This window comes from Geotrypetes seraphini, chromosome 1 (assembly GCF_902459505.1).
Source record: "Geotrypetes seraphini chromosome 1, aGeoSer1.1, whole genome shotgun sequence".
Lineage (NCBI taxonomy): Eukaryota > Metazoa > Chordata > Amphibia > Gymnophiona > Dermophiidae > Geotrypetes > Geotrypetes seraphini.
The window spans coordinates 169,127,419-169,147,389 of NC_047084.1; the positions used below are offsets into that span (position 1 = coordinate 169,127,419).

Sequence of the window (19,971 nt, forward strand, 5' to 3'; positions counted from 1 at the left end):
AAACTAGAGGAGTGGGCGATGAGATGGCAGATGAAGTTTAATGTAGAGAAATGCAAAGTCTTACATGTAGGAAAAAGAAACCCGAGGTACAGCTACACAATGGGAGGGCTATTATTGAGTGAGAGTTCCCAAGAAAGGAACTTGGGGGTAATAGTGGTCATGACAATGAAGCCATCGGCACAATGTGCAGTGGCTGCTAAGAAAGCAAATAGAATGCTAGGAATAATCAAGAAGGGTATTACAAGCAGAACAAAAGAAGTTATCCTGCCGTTGTATCAGGCGATGGTGCGCCCGCATCTGGAGTACTGCATCCAATATTGGTCGCCGTACTCGAGAGGGTTCAGAAGAGAGCGACACATTTGATAAAAGGTATGGAAAACCTTTCATACGCTGAAAGATTAGAGAGACTGGAGCTTTTTTCGCTGGAGAAGCGGAGACTTAGAGGGAATATGATAGAGACTTATAAGATCACGAAGGGCATAGAGAAAGTGGAGTGGGACAGATTCTTCAAACTTTCGACAACTACAAGAATGAGAGGGCATTCCAAAAAATTAAAAGAGGACAGATTCAGAACCAATGCTAGGAAGTTCTTCTTCACCCAATGTGTGGTGGACACCTGGAACGCGCTTCCAGAGGGAGTGAGACAATGGTATTGGAGTTCAAGAAGGGATTGGACAATTTTCTGAAGGAAAAGGGAATAGAAGGGTATAGATAGAGGGCTAGTATATAGGTCCTGGACCTGATGGGCCACCGTATGAGCGGACTGCTATGCATGATGGACCTCAGGTCTGACCCAGCAGAGGCACGGCTTATGTTCTTATGACATCAAGTCTGGTCTGCAGATGGACACTTCTGTACCCCTCAGAAGGGAATCACTAACTACCACTACCTTATGCCTCCTAGTGGTCATGGATTCAGCAATTTGGGGGAATTTCAAGCTTTGGTCCTTCCTCTCCCTGGGATGCTCTCATCTCCTCCACTTCCAGGGCAGCATACCGGTTCTTCAGTTCATGGGCAGGTGGGATCACAGTACCAATCTTGCAGCATTCTGTAATCTGAGTCCAGCTATCTTCCCTCAGCACAGCCTCTTTTTCTCCACTTCTGGAAATATTTGATGCCTCCTGAACCATTTCATCAATGTACCTCTCATTCTCATGGATGCTTTTCAGTCTTGACACTTCCTCTCTCAGTTCCTTTACTTCCTTCATGAGGGATTCAAGCTCTCCAATATACTAATTGCGACCCCAGATTACAAAACTTTCAGAAAAGAAATAAAAACCCTGCTATTCAAGAAATCCATGAAGACTAACTAACACTGTATGAAACATTTCAATCCTCTGAAGTAACCCGCTTTACTCTGTAACACCTCTGGACATGTCCAGAAATCCTCTTTTGTAATCTACCTTGAACTGCAAGGTAATGGCGGAATAAAAATCACTAATGTAATGTAAAGATAGCTTGCACTTGGAACCACTCCCTCTGCATGGCTAACATTTTCTGTCTGCACAGAGACAGAAGCTGTAATCTGAGCAGCAGCTTTTGTAACACAATGTTTCCCAGCCATACTGTGGTTGCAGAAGTACTTACACCTGGAAGAAAAAAGAAAGAGCAGAAAAATCTTACCAAAGCAATGCCTTGTTCCTGATTGGCTAAAGAGCCAAAAAAAGCTTCTTCTTGGGGTGGGCTGGAGGGAATTAACCTCAATAATCACCTGTAAAGTCTGATCTCTAAAAAAAGTGCTGAGTTCAGTCTCAAACAAGCCAGAGGTCTCTTCTCAAATAGCACTTTTCAGTTAAGGTGAAAGGATTCACACCCCTATGAAGAATAGCGCACTTGGCTTGACAAGTTTTTCAGGCCTCTCTCCCACTTACTACTCCCGAAAGTCTCAAAAAAGTCCTAAACAGATCCAAAGAAGCCTTTTAGTCAACAAATATATGTCAAGCAAATTATATATGCAATTCTCAGGTTACTGTGAAAACTATCTTTAATGCTGAGCAGTGGTGTAGTAAGAGCCGGCGGTCTGCCCCGGGTGCCATCTTGCTGAGGATGTGCTATCGCCAGCGATAGGCACATGCAAATTTAGCGAGTTTTCGCTATTCTCCGCCAACCTCATTTACATGAGCATATTTTGGACAATGACTTGCTTTTTTAAATTCGCTACCAGAACGGCTCACAGCCCGTCATTTTTTTAACACAGTTTTTTTTTTTTAAGAATCTAGAACCAGTGGTTCCCAACCCTGTCCTGGAAGACCACCAGGCCAATCGGGTTTTCAGGCTAGCCCTAATGAATATGCATGAGAAAGATTTGCATATAATGGAAGTGATAGGCATGCAAATCTGCTTCATGTATATTCATTAGGGCTAGCCTGAAAACCCGATTGGCCTAGTGGTCCTCCAGGACATAGTTGGGAACCACTGACCTCTGAGTTCAGTCTCCATGTTTTCCTCCACACACAGAGAAACAGCTCTCTTACAAAAGATCTTTCTATACCTTAGTGCCAAGCATATGTTTCATGTATCTTTCTTCCAAGCATTGCATCTATGTAATATTACGCTTATTTCTACACAATATATTTTATGCAATCACTCTTGGCTGTCATTTGTCATTAATTTCACTTCCCGAACCTCTCTGAGGGTATTGAACCCAGGGCCATATGCTTACAATGGCCATAATTGTTTTTGTGTAAAAGCAATGTAGACGCTTTTATTCTACATTTCTTTAACAAAAGATCCCAGAACCAGTCTCAGTACTGCACGAATGCTCACACAGAAAGATATCTGCTTTGCACTAAAGATTCTGTCTCTATTCCACCCACTATGGTTCTGGGAATGCCTGTGTGCCAATCCGGTAAAAAGTAGGTGTATTGTTTCTATTTGTTTACCCTTTACTTTTCTATGTGATCGCACAATTATATAAAAGTCTTTTTTCTGCACGGATTTACTCATAGGAAAAGAAAAGCTTTATCAGATGAATTATTTATACAGCAGACCGTGGTTCAGGAGTCTTCTCCCCCCCCTAAAAAAATGATTACTGTTTCATAGTTATGTAGCTAAAGTTGTTGCTTGTGGCTAAGGACTTCTTATTAAGGGGGGGTATAAATCGCTGTCTACAACAGTAGCGCTATATACAAATACTATAATCAAGTTACTGCATCTTGCTTTGCAGCCCTAGGAATCTGGAGAATGGGAATGAACCTCGGCTAAAGGGCGAGAACAAGAAAGGGAGTGTACGAACGGACGCTAGGTGGCGCTGGGCGCACAGGAGCAGATCAGCCGGCGGAGAGACTCCTCCAGACTCCGAGTTTCCTCGCCAGGCTCCTCCTCTTTTCTTTTTTCTTTCTTTCTTTCTTGTCCTCTTTCCTTGGCTGGACCTTCCCTCCTCCCCTCTGCTGTCAGCGCCTCCTCACCATGGTTGCGGCTAGAAGCGGCGAGCGCGGGCCGCGGGGTTCCTGACGAGCGCCAGCAGGGCTTCGGCTCCCTAGTCCCGTCCCCTCCCCCCCCCACTCCGAGTCGGGCGTAGCGGGGTGCCGATCCGGTCCAGCATTTCCTTTCCTCCGGATGGAGAGCGGCGGTGGCCGCCGGGTCCTGCGGGAGCAGCCGCCGCCGGTGGGAGGGAGGGGCGGCTAGAGCCGGGGTCAGATCGAAAGAGGGCGTTGGAGTAGCCGGGACCTGAGCGCGCTCCCTTCCGCGAATCGGCGACAGATCCAGCTCTGACTCCGGGGCAGAGGCCCGCGACAGAGTTCTTAGAACCCGGGGGGGGGCAAAATCCCCCCCTCCCTCCCGGGCTCGGATTCTAGGCTCAGCCTAACCCTTTTCAGTTTGGTGGTACTTCGATCCCAACTTCTCTCTCCGCCTGGCTGGATCTCCTTGGATTGGGGTGGTTTTGTTTGGGTTTGGTTTTTTTTTTTTCTTCAGATCCCCTGGATCTGGAGGGGAGTCGGACCTCTACCCGCTGTGTGCGACCGGTAATCACCGACTGCAGGAGGACTCGAACCTTGGACAGCCCCGAGAGGAGCATTTAGGGATTACTCACGATATTTTCCGTTCGATTTGGTTTGGTTTCTGACTCGTTGGAGCACTTTTTTTTCCAAGGGTTTTTGCTTTCGGGATGGCATCCTATGTGGACAACAGCTTCCGCCAGGCGGTGATTAAGAATCCGACGGAGCGCAGCCCGCAGGTAAAAAAAAACAACAACAAAAAAACCCCTCTTTCCTACCTCGCTATAAAGCCCACTCTGGGGATCAGAGGAGACCTCGGGTCTCAGAATCAATCGGAGGTGGGAATGTGTTTGCTACGGTAAACCGCGAGGTCCAACAGCAAACTTTGTTTTGGCTTTAATTTTCCTGATCTGCGTATTGATAAAGTAGTGTGGGTTGTCATCTTAATCCATTTACAGCCAAGTTGTAGGTGATACCTTGTTGTTGGACTAAATAGGGTATTTATTACTGCACTGACTTGATTTAGTGAGGTTGCTATGTTAGTCCACAGGAATACACAGGAATAAAGGTCGACCCAAAATAATCAAAACTTTAGTATGGGAAGCTAGGAGAGAGGGAACTTGGACACGGAATCCAGAATAGCCACGGATATACTGAGCTATTCTAGCAAAAAAAGATTTCGCCTACATTTTGGTGCCTTTTATTTCTACTTAGATCAGTTGTCTTGCCAGATGCAATGTTGACCGAGTATAGTTGGTGGTGATTTTCTTAAAACGAGGCACCAGATTTGGGTCAGCTCATGCCTACCTTCCATTGGGAGAACTAGGAGACAATGTGCTGATAGATCAGTGCTGAGATTGAATGGAGGAGTAGCCTTAGTGCAGTGACCTGAGAACCTGGATTTGATTCCCAGTGCAGGCTACTTGTGACTCTAGGTAAGTCACTTAACTCCTCATTGCGCCAGATATGAAATAAATACCTTATATCATTTATGTAAAGTGCTTTGATTGTAACCACAGAAAGGCAGCATATCAAAAATTGTCCCCTTTCCCTTTAAAACGTAGCTAACCTTATAAAACCCTTTTTTAAACGATTTTGCTGAAGGACTGAGCACTGTGTGTGTGTGGGGGGGGGGGGGGGAGAGGGGGGTAGGTAATATCTCTGAAGGATTCCAGGCTGCACGAGGAACAGAAAGGAGTTAGTGTTGACCAACTTATTGTGGGGGTGGGGGGAAGTTGCCGTACGATGAGAGGCTAGAGCAAGGGTTCCCACACTTTTTGGGCTTGTGAGCTACTTTTAAAATGACCAAGTCAAAATGATCTACCAACAATAAAATTAAAAAACAAACAAACCACAAAGCACACTGAAAGGCAGAGAAAATGTTAATTATCATTCATATTCTGGGGGTTTTTCAGAGGTCAAGGCAGTGTCACCCCAGTAACAACCATACAAAAATAGACAAATATACCCTCTCCCTTTTTATTAAACTGTGATAGCAGTTTTTAACCCAGGGAGCTGTGCTGAATGCCCCGCACTGCTCTCGACGCTCATAGGCACCCTGCACTAAAAACCGTTATTGCGGTTTAGTAAAAGGGAGCCATAGTGCAAAATATAGACAGCAGATATAAATCTCAAAATGGACACATTTTGATCACTAAATTGAAAATAAAATTATTTTTCCTACCTTTGTTGTCTGGTGATTTCATCAGTCTCTGGTTGCATTTTATTCTTCTGACTGTGCAGCCAATATTTCTTGCCTTCTTTCAGCCTCCTGTGTGCTTCCTTTCCTCCAGACCTCATTCTCTCCCCCCAACTTTTTCTTTCTGTCTCCCTGCCTCCCTTTCTTTTTTTTTTCTCTCTCTTTCTCCATTCCCCCTTTCTTTCTGTTTCCCTTCTTTCTTTGTCTCCCTGCCCCCCCATTCTTTCTGTCTCCCTGCCTGCCCCCTTTCTTTCTTTCTCCCTGCCCTCCCCCAAGCCACTAGGCTTGCCACCGCCATCAGGGAATAGGCCCCCAAGCCACCGCTGCCCCAAGCTCTCCCTGCAGAAGTGTCATGCTGACCAGCATTCCGCTCCCTGATGTCAATTCTGATGTCGGAGAGGAAGTTCCGGGCCAGCCAGGCAGCGATTGGCTGGCCCAGAACTTCCTCTCCGATGTCAGAATTGATGTCGGGGAATGGAATGCTGGTCGGTCCAACGCTTCTGCGGGGAGAGCTTGGGGCGGCGGTGGGGGATGTCGGGGAGAGGAAGGCTGATCGGCCCGGATGGCCACACGAGTCTATCTCGGGGCCCGGGATAGGCTCTGCGATCGACTCGCGTTGCCTTCCCGATCTACTGGTCGATCACGATCGACGTATTGGGCACCCCCGGGTTAGAGAAACTGGGCCTCCTCTCCCTTGAAAAGAGGAGACTGAGAGGGGACATGATCAAAACATTCAAGATATTGAAGGGAATTGACTTAGTAGAAAAAGAGAGATTATTCACCCTCTCCAAGATGAAGAGAATGAGAGGGCACTCGCTAAAGTTAAAAGGGGATAGATTCCGTACAAATGTAAGGAAGTTCTTCTTCACCCAGAGAGTGGTAAAAATCTGGAACGCTCTTCCAGAGGCTGCTATAGGGGAAAACACCCTTCAGGGATTCAAGAAAAAGTTGGATAAGTTCCTGTTGGAACAGAACATACGCAGGTAATGCTAGACTCAAATAGGGCACTGGTCATTGACCTAAGGGCCGCTGTGTGAGCAGACTGCTGGGCACGATGGACCAGCGGCAATTCTTATGTTCTGGTTACATATCCTATAGAATGGGATTTTGTCCTTTTTTTTTTTTTTTTTTTTTTAAATCCCATTGTGTGCATGAATGTACAGTTCTGATTTTCCTGTTGCTTCTCCTACGAGCACTAGAGCTATAGATGCAGGGTTTTAAATTAGCCGATTCTTAGAGACAAGGATGTACAATTCTAGTTGTGCATAAAGTTCAAGGCTGGACTTTGAATCGCCTAGCTTTCTAGTTTTCCTTGCCTATTTAATTCCAGCTCCTCCAGTTCTTGTAGCAATTTCATAAATTTTCAGCGTGATGACATAAGCCGGGTGACATCAGTGAATCTTGGGTAATTCTAATCATAAAAGTGGTTAATAAATCCCAATCGATCAATGAATAGGCAACTACAGTCTGAAGACGGAGAGGACAGGGATCTCCTAGAGGAGTACAAAGATCATAGCTTTCTCAGCCCTGAGCTGATTTCTCATACTCCCTGCTAAAGCTGTTCAAAACATTTTGAGCGTGGAGCGCCTTGCAGAACTAACATACTTGTAGAAGGGCTGTTTTATGATTTAATTTTCTAGCTGAAAAAAAGTAGCTCTGTCTCTTCACCCATTTAACTGAATGTGAGAGCAAATCTTGCAATGGTTCATCCACAAATATTCAGCCAGACATCCACCCAGTGATCTTCAAACAAACAGATCGCTTTAAAGGCAGGATTATGTCATAAACTGTGCTCAAAGTAAATTAATATGTGATGTCCTCGCACTTTCTGTTTCCATTTATTTCTGGTTTCCATAAGCTTTACGAGCAGTTTGCAATAAAGCTGTAGAATTACAACTCTGTCCTCACATCTTTGGATCCAAAAGACGGCTTTGTTGACGTGCAGAATTTTTATGGACTATATTTGGCTTAGAGAAAATAAGCATGCTTTGTAATTGCGATCATTTTATTGGACCATTATAAGAATAATTAAGACATTGTAAGACAGGATTAATGTGACGGACCACATGAGTCCTTTGGAAAGGCTCTGAAGCCAAGATATCTCATCGTGATAAGCCTTGCTTCTGTAGAAGATAGGTTATTACATCATTTACGGGTATATCTGAATGTGTTGAGGTTTGCCTGTGTGTCTAAAACCCTCTCTTATAACCTGTGAAAGACTGCACCTACAGTTAAGCTCTGGAACGCGTTGCCAGAAAATGCGGTAAGAGTGGATAACATGGCTGATTTTAAGAAAGGTTTGGACAAGTTCTTGGAGGAAAAGTCCATAGTCTGTTATTGAGAAAGACAAAGGGGAAGCCACTGCTTGCTCTGTATTGGTAGCATGGAATATTGCTTCACCTTGGGTTTTGGCCAAGTACTAGTGACCTGGATTGGCCACCGTGAAAACGGGCTACTGGGCTTGATGGACCATTGGTCCGACCCAGTAAGGCTATTCTTATGTTCTTATCTTCTATTAAAAAAATGTAGCCACCTCTAGCTGAATTGTACATTTTATTAAGCTGAAAAGGGAAGTGCATATGAACAGCCTCGAAAGAACATAAGTGTTGCCATACTACCGGGGCAGGCTGAAGGTCCATGAAGCCCAGTATCCTGTTTCTGATGGTGGCCAATCCAGGTCATAAGTACCTAGCAAGATCTCAAAAGAGTAAAATAGATTTTATGCTGCTTATCCTAAGCTGACTGCTTTTACCACATTCTTTGGCAATGAATTCTAGAGTTTAGTTACACGTTGAGTGAAGAAATATTTTCTCCTGTTTGTTTAAAATTTACTACTTTGTAACTAAGCTTCATTGCATGCCCCCTAGTACTTGTATGTTTGGAAAGAGTAAGGGGCTCATAATCGAAAGAGAAAAATGTCCAAAAACCGGCCTAAGTCGGCACTTGGACGAACATTTTTAAAAAATGTCCAAGCGCCGATAATAAAACTGGGTTTTGGACGTATTTCTAAACGACCTAGGCCTTCATAGTGCCGCTTAACGTCCAAAGCTAAACAGGGTGTTTCGGGAGGTGTGTCGAAGGCGGGAGTTGGACGGGACGTGGGCTGGCTTAGACTTAGTCATACAGCATGTATAATCGAAAGTTTAACAACAGAGCCTAGATGGACTTGGATGTTGTGACTTAGACCATGTAAAACATGGTCTAAGTCACAAACACCCACCTAAACTCACCAGATAAGCACTGCAAACACAGACCCCCACACACTACCCCAGTGATCACCAACCCCCCCCCCCCATAAAAATTTTATTCACAACTTTAAATTTCAGCCTCCAGACCATCATCACCTGGCAGCCTGGCATAGGAAAGCCTAGTCATCCAGCCCAGAGGCAGCTTAAGTCGTCTTGGGGGTGGGTTAGGGACCCATAGAGAGGAGGACCCATGCCCATAAGCCCCTGTAATCACTGCATTGATACTTAAGCATGTGCACTCCCCTATATACCCCCCAAACCCTTACTGGCATATAAGTGGCTCCTGCAGCCATAAGGGCTATTGGGGTGGTAGATAAGTGGGTCTAGGGGATTCTGGAGGTGGTTTGGGGGGCTCACTGTCACCTATAAGGGAGCTGTAGTGAGGAGAAGCCATAGCACCCTTTTTGTGAAGTTCACAGCAGTGCCCTGTAAGGTACTCCATTGTTTAGATGGCATGTCTGGGTGTGCAGTCCATCACTTTGCAGACTCCTCCCATGTCCAACAGGGCTTGTTCTAGGCGTTTTGGACTTGGACGGAAATGTGGTATTAAGATGGACGATCCTATCGGCAGGATATATAATTAGACGATTTGTAAAAAAAAGTTGGACGTATCTTTTGAAAATATGTCTTAGGTTCTTTTTAACTTTGGACGACTTGCGAGATGGACGTAAACGGACTTAGACGTCCCTTTCGATTATGCCCCTCCACGTGTACAAATATGAAAAAATGAATGCTGAGATATTGGGGCATAGTAATGTATTTAACTTAGTGTGGGACCATTGGCATCTTTTATTGCTTCTATATAGTTGTCATTTCTCTTTAATTTCTGTCTGATTTCCTTACACATCTAAGGTGGGAGGGAGAGGGGTGGGAATGTATTACTGCTTTAGATAAGAGTGGGTTATTGGAAGAATAATTGCATTTATATTATTGATTAAGTAAAGGGGATGGGGGGATAAGATTACTTCCGAATATTTGTAGGTTCAAAGTGCTTTTCTTCATTTGTTATACGTTCAGATTCATATGTATTGTACTGTTGTTACTTGAAAATCAATAAAGATTTATTAAAAAAAAAAAAAAAAAAAAGAGTAAGCAAAACGATTCACATCTACGCACTCCACTCCAGTATTTTATAGGCCTCTATCATATATGCCATCAGCTGTCTCTTGTCCAAGCTGAAGAGCCCTAGCCACTTTAGCCTTTCCTCGTAGGGAAGTCTTCCCATCCCATGTATCATTTTTGTTGCTCTTTTTTGTACCTTTTCTAATTCCACTATATTCTTTTTGCGATGCGGTGACCAGAATTGCACACAGTATTCGAGATGTGGTTGCATGTTGAAGTGATACGAAGGCTTTATAACATTCTCATCTTTGTTTTTCATTCTTTTCCTAATAATTCCTAACATTCTACAGTATTTGCTTTCTTAGCCCCACCACTGCACATTGAGCTGAGGGTGTCAACGTATCATCAACGGCAACACCTAGATCTTTTTCCTGACTGGTGACTTCTAATGTGGAACTCTGCATCACGTAGTATAGTTTGGGTTCCTCTTTCCTACATATATCACTCCTAACAAAGTTAAACATAAAGTGAAAATACCCCCCCCATTACATTTAATTAAGGGACCATTTTACAAAATGTGATTTAAAAAATAAGCTTAATATATTTTAATATAGCAGTAAAATAGGGCTTTGTTTTGGGCAAATTGTGTGCTGACGTTGTGATTAACACATGACAAATGCGATAATTAAAGCAGGAGCATTTACTGCCTGCTGTTTAGAAAAATAGAAACATGATGGCAGATAAAGGCTAAATGGCCCATCCATAGGTTACCAGACGTCCGGATTTTCGTTATGGAAAATCTGGTAACCCTACCCATCCAGTCTGCCTGTCGGCTGTATCCACGATCTCCTCCTCTCCCTAAGACCTTCCACATGCCTGTCTCCCACTTTCTTGAATTCAGACACAGTCTTTGTCTCCATCACCTCTACCGGGAGACTTCTATACATCTACAACTCTTTCTGTAAAAAAGTATTTTCTTAGATTACTCCTGAGCCTATCACCTCTTAACTCCATTCTTTGCCCTCTCATTCAACTGAAAGAGACTTGCCTTATGCAAATTTATGCCACATAGATATTTAAATGTCTCTATCATATCTCCTGCCTTTCCTCCAAAGCATACATATTGAGATCTTTAAGTCTGTCCCCGTGTGCCTTATGACATAGACCAGTGGTTCCCAAACCTGTCCTGGGGGGACCTCCAGCCAGTTAAGTTTTCAGGATATCCCTAATGAATATGCATGAGAGAAATCTGCATACCTGTCACTTCCATTATATGCAAATCTCTCTCATGCATATTCATTAGGGATATCTTGAAAACCTGACTGGCTGGGGGTCCCCAGGACAGGTTTGGGAACCACTGACATAGACAATCAATTATTTTAGTTGCCTTCCTCTGGACCGACTCCTTCCTGTTTATATCTTTTTGAAACTGCGATGTCCAGAATTGTACACAATATTCTAAATGAGGTCTCACTAGAGTCTTATACAGGGGCATCAATACCTCCTTTTTCCTACTGGCCATTCCTCTCTTTATGATAAGTGCTAAGTACTCTCATGTTAAAACTACATTATCCAGTTAGGGTCATATTCTAGTCATTTATCTCATAAAGGGGCACTTACTAAGAAAGCGGCCAGCACTTTCCCCAGTGTGGATGTTTCCCACACATTGAGGCCACTTTTAGTGTGGTGGTAAAATGACCCCCTTTTCATTATTCCCATTAATGGTCATGTGCTAATTTCCCCATTAAAACAAAAAAAGGGTCCAACCTAATCTGCAGAAAAAAATCAACCAGGAACAAAAAAACAAAACTGCAGACTGTGTACAAGATGCAGGCAAAATTTATTGTGACAAGAATAAAAATATATAAAACCCTTTTACCAATCAAGGGACCCTTGATTGGTAAAAGGGTTTTATATATTTTTATTCTTGTCACAATAAATTTTGCCTGCATCTTGTACACAGTCTGCAGTTTTGTTTTGTTTGTTCATAATTTCTCCATTAGCATTGTTAGGACTAAATCTTTTATGTGAATTTTTGGGATAACAGGGGAAACAGGAAGGTAGATGTTAATACATATAGAATGGAGAACAAGGGAAACGTTTCTCTCCCTAAGATGGCTGACAGGCCTATATGGCAAGCCTTGCTATTTTTCTGAATAACAGATTTACCTTTTGTCTGTTATTTCAGTATTTTTCTATGCCACATTGTTTCTTTGGATTTGGAGCCCAATATAGCTTGCATGTTCAAGAGAAATTGGGGGTAAAAGCCTATGTGGAAGACATTTCTCTGGTAGCCATGACATTGACACTCCAGGAGAAGAGGTTCCTGGGGTTGTACATCTCATGGTGGCTCAAATGGGATGGTGAGTTCTGGGAAGCTATGGTGGCTTGTATGGGCTGTACCAATAGGGTACCTGAATATTAGGTGGGCTTTGGTGGTAACAAACCCAGGCCAAAGAGAAAGGGCCTGGTGTGTGTGTGTGGTTTCTTTCACCCCCCTCCCCTTCCAGTCAGTATGCATCATCAGCTTTACCCTGGGACATGTAACCATGGAACTGGGGACTTTCCATTCAGATCCATTATGTGGTTTTGGTATATAAGGTTTTGAATCAGAGAGGGGAGGAGGAACTTCTTCCTGTCTCTAAGGGGAGCAGACTGCTGCAAGCTGATCGGAGACACTTGGGTAATATGTTTTCCTGTTAAAACAGTAAGCTCACAGTTGCTAAGAGCAAGGGCTGAGGACCTTGTATTAATCTCAAGATACAAGAACTTAAGGAACTGAAATAGGGAGCAGCTTATGGATGCAGAGGCTAGAAACCTATCAAGCTCATGTAGAGACATTGCTGTTTATTATCCAGTTATACATTAACCTCCTGTACCTAAATTCTGTTGACTGCCTGGTCTCTGAGGTTTAACATAGTTCAAAGAGAGAATAGAACAGATGAAAGGAGAGTTAACCTTAACAGTGTGTTAGCGCTTATTGACACCTATTTTCTAGGAGGTAAGGGCTCATGCGTTGACCACGCTATAATTGGTTAGTGCAGAGCATTATAGCTATGTGAACTGATTAGCACAGAACACACCTAGTCCACCCCCCCACAGATATACCCCCAGTGCGTGGGAAATCTTAGGGCTTTTGTACATAAGAACATAAGAATTGCCGTTGCTGGGTCAGACCAGTGGTCCATCCTGCCCAGTAGTCCACTCATGCGATGGCCCTTAGGTCAAAGACCAGTGCTCTAAATGAGTCCAGCCTCACCTGCGTACATTCCAGTTTAGCAGGAACTTGTCCAACTTTGTTTTGAAACCCTGAAGGGTGTTTTCCCCTACAACAGATTCCGGAAGAGCGTTCCAGTTTTCCACCACTCTCTTGGTGAAGAAGAATTTCCTTATGTTTGTACGGAATCTATCCCCTTTCAACTTTAGAGAGTGCCCTCTCGTTATCCCTACCTTGGAAAGGGTGAACAGTCTGTCTTTATCTACTGTCTATTCCCTTCAGAATTCTGAACGTTTCGATCAAGTCCCCTCTCAGTCTCCTCTTTTCAAGGGAGAAGGGGCCCAGTCTCTCACTGTACAGCAACTCCTCCAGCCACTTAACCATTTTAGTCGCTCTTCTCTGGACCCTTTTGAGTAGTACCGTGTCCTTCTTCATGTACGGCGACCAGTACTGGATGCAGTATTCCAGGTGAGGGCGCACAATGGCCCGGTACAGCAGCATGATAACCCTCTCCGATCTGTTCGTGATCCCCTTTGTAACAATCTTAGAGCTGGAGATAGATACTAAGGGCTAGATTCATGAAGCAAACCGATCGTGTACTGATCGGTTTGCGACCCGATTTTCCTCTGACCCGATTTACTAACCTCTATGCCGATCCAATTCCAATCCGTGCATGCAAATGAGGGGAAATGGCATGCAAAGTAGGCAGGCAGCAATTCACTAAACAAATCTGGGACACCGACTGGGCTGGCCAATCAACAGAAAAAGCGACTGCTGGGGACCAGTCGCTCATGTCCTTTCCGACTATCCTGCCAGCCCTGCAGCCCTGAAATAAACCTGCTCTCTGCCTCTCCGACTCTCTCTCTGCCTCCCCGGCGCTCCTGCTCTCTGCCGCCCTGAACTGGGGCTCTCTGCCTCCTCGACTCTCCCGCCCTTCCCCCACGGGCTCGCAAAATATAAAAAAGTAAGAAAAAAAAGCAGCTCACAGCTTTGTAAGCATGCACAGATCATCTACAGACAAAGAAGATGGTCTGCGCATGCTTCAGGATTGCTCACTATCGATCCATGTGGTCGGTGAGGGGCGATCCTCCAATTGCTCCCATTAGCAGGCTGACCCTCTGAATTCATCGGCTTGCCACAGACTGACCATGGATCGGGCAGGTTAGTGAATCTAGTTCTAAATCTGGTTCCAGCTGGTTTAGTGTGACAGTATTTTACCGCCTGATTACCGTGGTCTTTTCTGAGCTTCCTAGCAGCCTCTGACTCTGCCACGCAAATGTAGTACAATGAGGTCATTAATATTAAAACAAGCACTCTGTCATCGTTGGGTGATTCTCTAAATGAAGTGCCGGATTTTAAACAACCCAAAATCATTGACTGATCTGGGGGGGGGGGGGGGCAGTTACTGTGGAAAGGGCATCTCAGGTAGCTCATGATAAAAATGAAAAGAAAAACACACTATTAACATAAATTATAATGGCAAAAAATTTCAAAAGCACGCATCTCTAATATGTGAATTAGAGGCGCGTCTCGAGCGTGTGTATTAAAGGTACATCTTATGGGCACGTTTGTTGACAGCTGACGATTGACCCCCTTCCCTCCTCCATCCAATAGCACTGGCATGCCTATGATTGACACAAGATGTGTAATTTGCTAGTAGTTCTCCGCCCCTCCTATCCACCCATGTCTTCTATATCCTATGAGATGTGTGCCTATGGTGTAGCTTTTTCTTTGCCACCAGTGAATAAGTGATTCATTATGCTCTACTTTCACCTACCCCATTGTCTCTAAGAGCATAAGCTGTGCCTCTGCTGGGTCAGACCAGAGGTCCATCATACCCAGCAGTTCACTCACGCGGCGGCCCATCAGGTCCAGGACCTGTATAGTAGCCCTCTATCTATACCCTTCTATCCCCTTTTCCTTCAGAAAATTGTCCAATTCCTTCTTGAACTCCAATACCATACTCTACCCTATCACGCCCTCTGGAAGCACGTTCCAGGTGTCCACCACCCATTGGGTGAAGAAGAACTTCCTAGCATTGGTTCTGAATCTGTCCCCTTTTAATTTTTCCAAATGCCCTCTCGTTCTTGTAGTTGTCGAAAGTTTGAAGAATCTGTCCCTCTCCACTTTCTCTATGCCCTTCGTGATCTTGTAAATCTCTATCATATCCCCTCTAAGTCTCCGCTTCTCAAGCGAAAAAAGCCCCAGTCTCTCTAATCTTTCAGCATATGAAAGGTTTTCCATACATTTTATCAAACGCGTCGCTCTCTTCTGAACCCTCTCGAGTATCGCCATATCCTTCTTTAGGTACGGCAACCAGTGTTGGACGCAGTACTCCACATGCGGGCGCACCATCGCCCGATACAACGGCAGCATAACTTCTTTCGTTCTGCTTGTAATGTTACTTCCTGTTTCCACATAGGCAGGATCATGTTAGAGCACTGGTCTCAAACTCTAACCCTTTGCAGGGCCACATTTTGGATTTGTAGGTACTTGGAGGGCCTCAGAAAAATAGTTAATGTCTTATTAAAGAAATTACAATTTTGCATGAGGTAAAACTCTTTATAGTTTATAAATCTTTCCTTTTGGCTAAGTCTTTAATAATAATATTGTAATTTATAGCTAAAGAGACATATGATCAAGAAACTGTTTCATTTTACTTTTGTGATTATGATAAACATACCGAGGGCCTTAAAATAGTACCTGGCAGGCTGCGAGTTTGAGACCACTGTGTTAGAGGAAAGGTTCTGGGGCCAGTGTGAGCACTGCATATGAGTTATTGTTTAAAGCTGGTGAAGAACTGAAGTGTTTAAAATAGTGATGTAGTGAGGGTGAGCAGCGCCCGGGGTGGTGATGCCCCTCCCCGTTCTCTTCCCCGCTCCCCCTGCAGAGCAGTCCCCTTTCCCGTACCTTTTTAACTTTGACGCCAGCAGCCCCCAACTTACTGCCTGCGTCGGTTTTGGCGCTCTCTGTGATGTCACTTCCTAGGCGCAGGTCAGGGAGAGCGTGATGTCCTAGGCGTGATGTCAGAGCGCCAAAGCTGATGCGGGCAGTAAGTTGGGGGCTGCTTGTGCTGAAGTTAAAATGGTACGGGGAAAGGGGCACAAGGCAGGGGCAGGAATGGGAAGGGGGGAGGAGGGTTGCCGGTGTCCCAAGGAAGATGGCGCCCGGAACAGACTGCACCCCCTCGCCCCCCCTTTACTATGCCACTGGTTTAAAAGATACCCGTGGAGAAGGGGAGGGAGAGATGCCAGGAATTTTCAGCTGGCAGGGCGTGAGGATCCATGTCAGCCACTTCACAGTTCATCCACTTCTTGACCTTGGTACATCACTGCCCCCCATGTCGTTAGGGGTCATTTAATGATCTGAACAGTAAAGTAGTCAAAGACCGTCTGACTCTTTCAGTCTGCCCATTTAATTCCTGTCCACGTGGCATGTGTCTTTTATCATTTCAATGCTTTAGAAATGATAAGTAGGTTGCGGGTTCAAACCCACGCTGCTCCTTGTAATCTTGGGCAAATCACTTAATCCCCCCCATTGTCCCGGGTACAATAGACAGATTATGAGCCCACTGGGACAGACAGGGAAAAATGCTTAAGTACCTGAATAAAGTCATATAAACTGTTCTGAGCTCCCTTGGAAGAACTGAATAAACAAGTAGTAGTAGCATCCTGATTGCTAGCAATAGTACATGTCTGCTTAGGAGAGATATCTTCCCATCCAGGACATTTTATTTAAACTGTGCTATCTTGGGCTGATATATTTATGTTTTGTGGTGCAGTTGTGGGAAACCAGGAGCTGGGAGTGGGTGGCTGGAGAAGTGTGTGCACAGTTCTCTCTCTTTTCTTTTCCTTTGGCCTTGCAGTTGCCAAGCTTGCCACTAGGAAGAAGGGAGTGGGCAATGCCTCAGGCTGTGTGCATGCTTTTTGTTTGACCTGCACGGGGCAACACAGATATCTCTGTTGTGGTTCAGACTACTAGTTTGACTCATCTCTAGAGGAGAAGAATACAGCCGCTGGGCTGGCTTAGGGGAAAGGGGAACAGGGAGGAGAAATGTGGAGGGTAGGGAAAGAGAGAAATACGAGATGGTATTGGCTGGGAAGTGTGGTAAGGGGAGGATCTGCTGGTTCTGTGAGTATATGTGAGAAGGGCACTTGGGATAGGGTGGTGTGCGTGTGTGTTCATAATTCAGTTTCATAATACAAGTGCAGAGTTCCTCAAATTTGTTTTTACAGTAGAAGTTCTCATATTGAGTCTGAATCCACCAGCAGGGTCCTGGAGGATTTGCAGATTGGTCAAAGATAAAGAACACCTGCATTAAGTCTGCGTAATCTGTAAAAATAACAAAGAAGCTGCTGGCACCACAAACACTAATCAGTTTATTTAGGAATGAGTTAGTCCACTTTGTTAGCTGTGTAATATCTGTTCCTTGAGGATTTGCTTCAAATGCATTTCTCTTCTCCCACTGATGCTCCTCGTGAACTTGGGTAAGGCACATCACTTTCAATTTCCCTCGCTGAGGCTGAGACCCATGTCCTGGATCTGAATTTCAGATGTATGCTAGAGCCTGACTGAAACAAAGATCTTCGGTTTCTGCTGAAACCAAATCTGTGACTGAAATTGGCAGCTTAGTTTTGACTGAAACTGAAGACAAAAGCTAAAGTGGCCCCCCTCCTGGACCCACTTGCCAGCAGTAGCCCCCTCCTGCACCCCAGTGGCAGCTCCTTCTTGGGCCTGCTCTTTTTGGTGGGTAATGGGCACAGGAACAATCACCACTCAATCCAGAGCACAGCTGGTTTCTCCTTCAAAATGTCTCATGAGACTACTGCAGGAGGTCCTGGTAGCCATGTTGAGATGGGAACCACCCTAAGCAATCTTGCGTGATTGCCAATGGAAATCCAGGAAGCCATTTTGAAGGAGGAATGGCCCTGAGAATGCACAAGTGGGCTTCATTCTTGCCTCTAAAGAAGCTACTAGATCACCAGGATTTCTTAAGCTAAGCCCAGGAGGGCCTATGGGTGGCTCAGGAGTGGTGGAGAGTGATTACAGGGGTGGAGGGGAGAGTTTTGTTTTAACTTGAAAATGCCAAAACCCAAACACAGATTTCAAGCCGGTTTTGGTTTTGAAACCAAAATTCAGTTGACCTTTATTCAGCTCATACATGTTACTGGAAGATTAGGTTCTTACCTTTGCTAATCTTCTTATAAACAGGAATATCAGTCTTGACCAGCGTGCATTACCCTTCTTTACTGCTAAGTCTGTAGAGAGCCTAATTTACATATTCATTCTGCTTCTCCTCCTCTCAGTCTGGGCTGTGCTAGATTTCCTCAGTCTGTATCAAATCATTTAGTCAGCCCTAGAGTGAGTAAAGAAAGAGAGAGGATGCGGGAATTCTGCCTGAGATAGCACAAGCCTATTCTGCTCAACAAAAACAGCATTAATGAAAACATTTTGCAACGCATAACGAGGTGAAATGAAACGTGTGCAATCTGCATCAGCAATTCAAAAGATACTCAATTTGTAGGTTTTTTTTTTTTACACTACTGTAATATTTATTTTCTTCCCTGTCTGTAAAGGACAGTGGAAGTAATCAAGATGTCTGATCCTTCAGACATGTCTGAGACAGAAAGAAGGATAATGAACTGATAATCCTGTTTACAAGAAAGATTAGCAAAGGTAAGAACCTAATCTTATATTCTAGTGCAACAGGAAAATCATTGTTGTCCCTTCCTAGGCACTGGAGACTTCTTTGGTACATTCTGCTGGTCAAGTGAGCCTGCTGCCAGCACTGCAGAGCCAAACTCTGCATCCCTTCTGGCTGCTACATCCACCCTGTAAAACTTTGTAAAAGTGTGGAGGTGAGACCACATGGCTGCCCTTACACATTTTAGGTGAGATAGCTCTAGCCTCTGCCCAGGATGATGCTACCCCTCTGGTGGAATGTGCCTTTAATCCCATGGTAGACTGTTTTCTGCTCCCGATAAAGGCCGAAGAAATTGCCAGATGAATCCATTTTGAAATTTGATGCTGACTGTCCTCGTCGTGCTGCACCCAGGAGCACAAAACATAAGAACATAAGAATTGCCACTGCTGGGTCAGACCAGTGGTCCGTTCACGCGGTGGCCCTCTGGTCAAAGACCAGTGCCCTGAGACTAGCCCTACCTGCGTACATTCCAGTTCAGCAGGAACTTGTCGAACTTGGTCTTGAATCCCTGCAGGGTGTTTTCCCCTATGACAGACTCTGGAAGAGCGTTCCAGTTTTCTACCACTCTCTGGGTGAAAAAAAACTTCCTTAAGTTCATACGGAATCTATTCCCTTTCAATTTTAGAGAGTGCCCTCTTGTTCTCTCTACCTTGGAGAGAGTGAACAACCTGTCCTTTTCCACCAAGTCTATTCCCTTCAATACCTTGAATGTTTCAATCATGTCCCCTCTCAAGCTCCTCTGTTCGAGGGAGAAGAGGCCGAGTTTCTCTAATCTTTTGCTGTACGGCAACTTCTCCAGCCCCGTAACCATCTTAGTTGCTCTTTTCTGGACCCTTTCGAGTAGTACTGTGTCCTCCTTCATGTATGGCGACCAGTGCTGGATGCATTACTCCAGGTGAGGGCGCACCATAGCCCGGTACAGCGGCATGATAACCTTCTCCAATCTGTTCATGATCCCCTTCTTTATCATTCCTAGCATTCTGTTCGCCCTTTTCGCCACCACCGCACATTGCGCGGATGGCTTCATCGACTTGTCGATCAGAACACCCAAGTCGCTTTCCTTGGATGTCTCTCCAAGTACCGACTTGGACATCCTGTATACG

At 44.7% G+C, this 19,971-nt stretch overlaps 1 protein-coding gene across 1 annotated transcript in view; it reads left to right on the forward strand.

Moving 5' to 3' along the window:
* The first annotated feature begins 3,395 nt into the window (after nucleotides 1-3,395).
* The window catches only part of RAPGEF2 (Rap guanine nucleotide exchange factor 2), a 651,997-nt gene continuing 635,421 nt past the window's right edge, over nucleotides 3,396-19,971 (forward strand). The window contains exon 1 of the mRNA XM_033941499.1: nucleotides 3,396-4,177. Within this exon, the coding sequence (XP_033797390.1) occupies nucleotides 4,109-4,177 (69 nt within the window). The 5' untranslated portion in view covers nucleotides 3,396-4,108. The remainder of the gene's footprint in view (nucleotides 4,178-19,971) is intronic.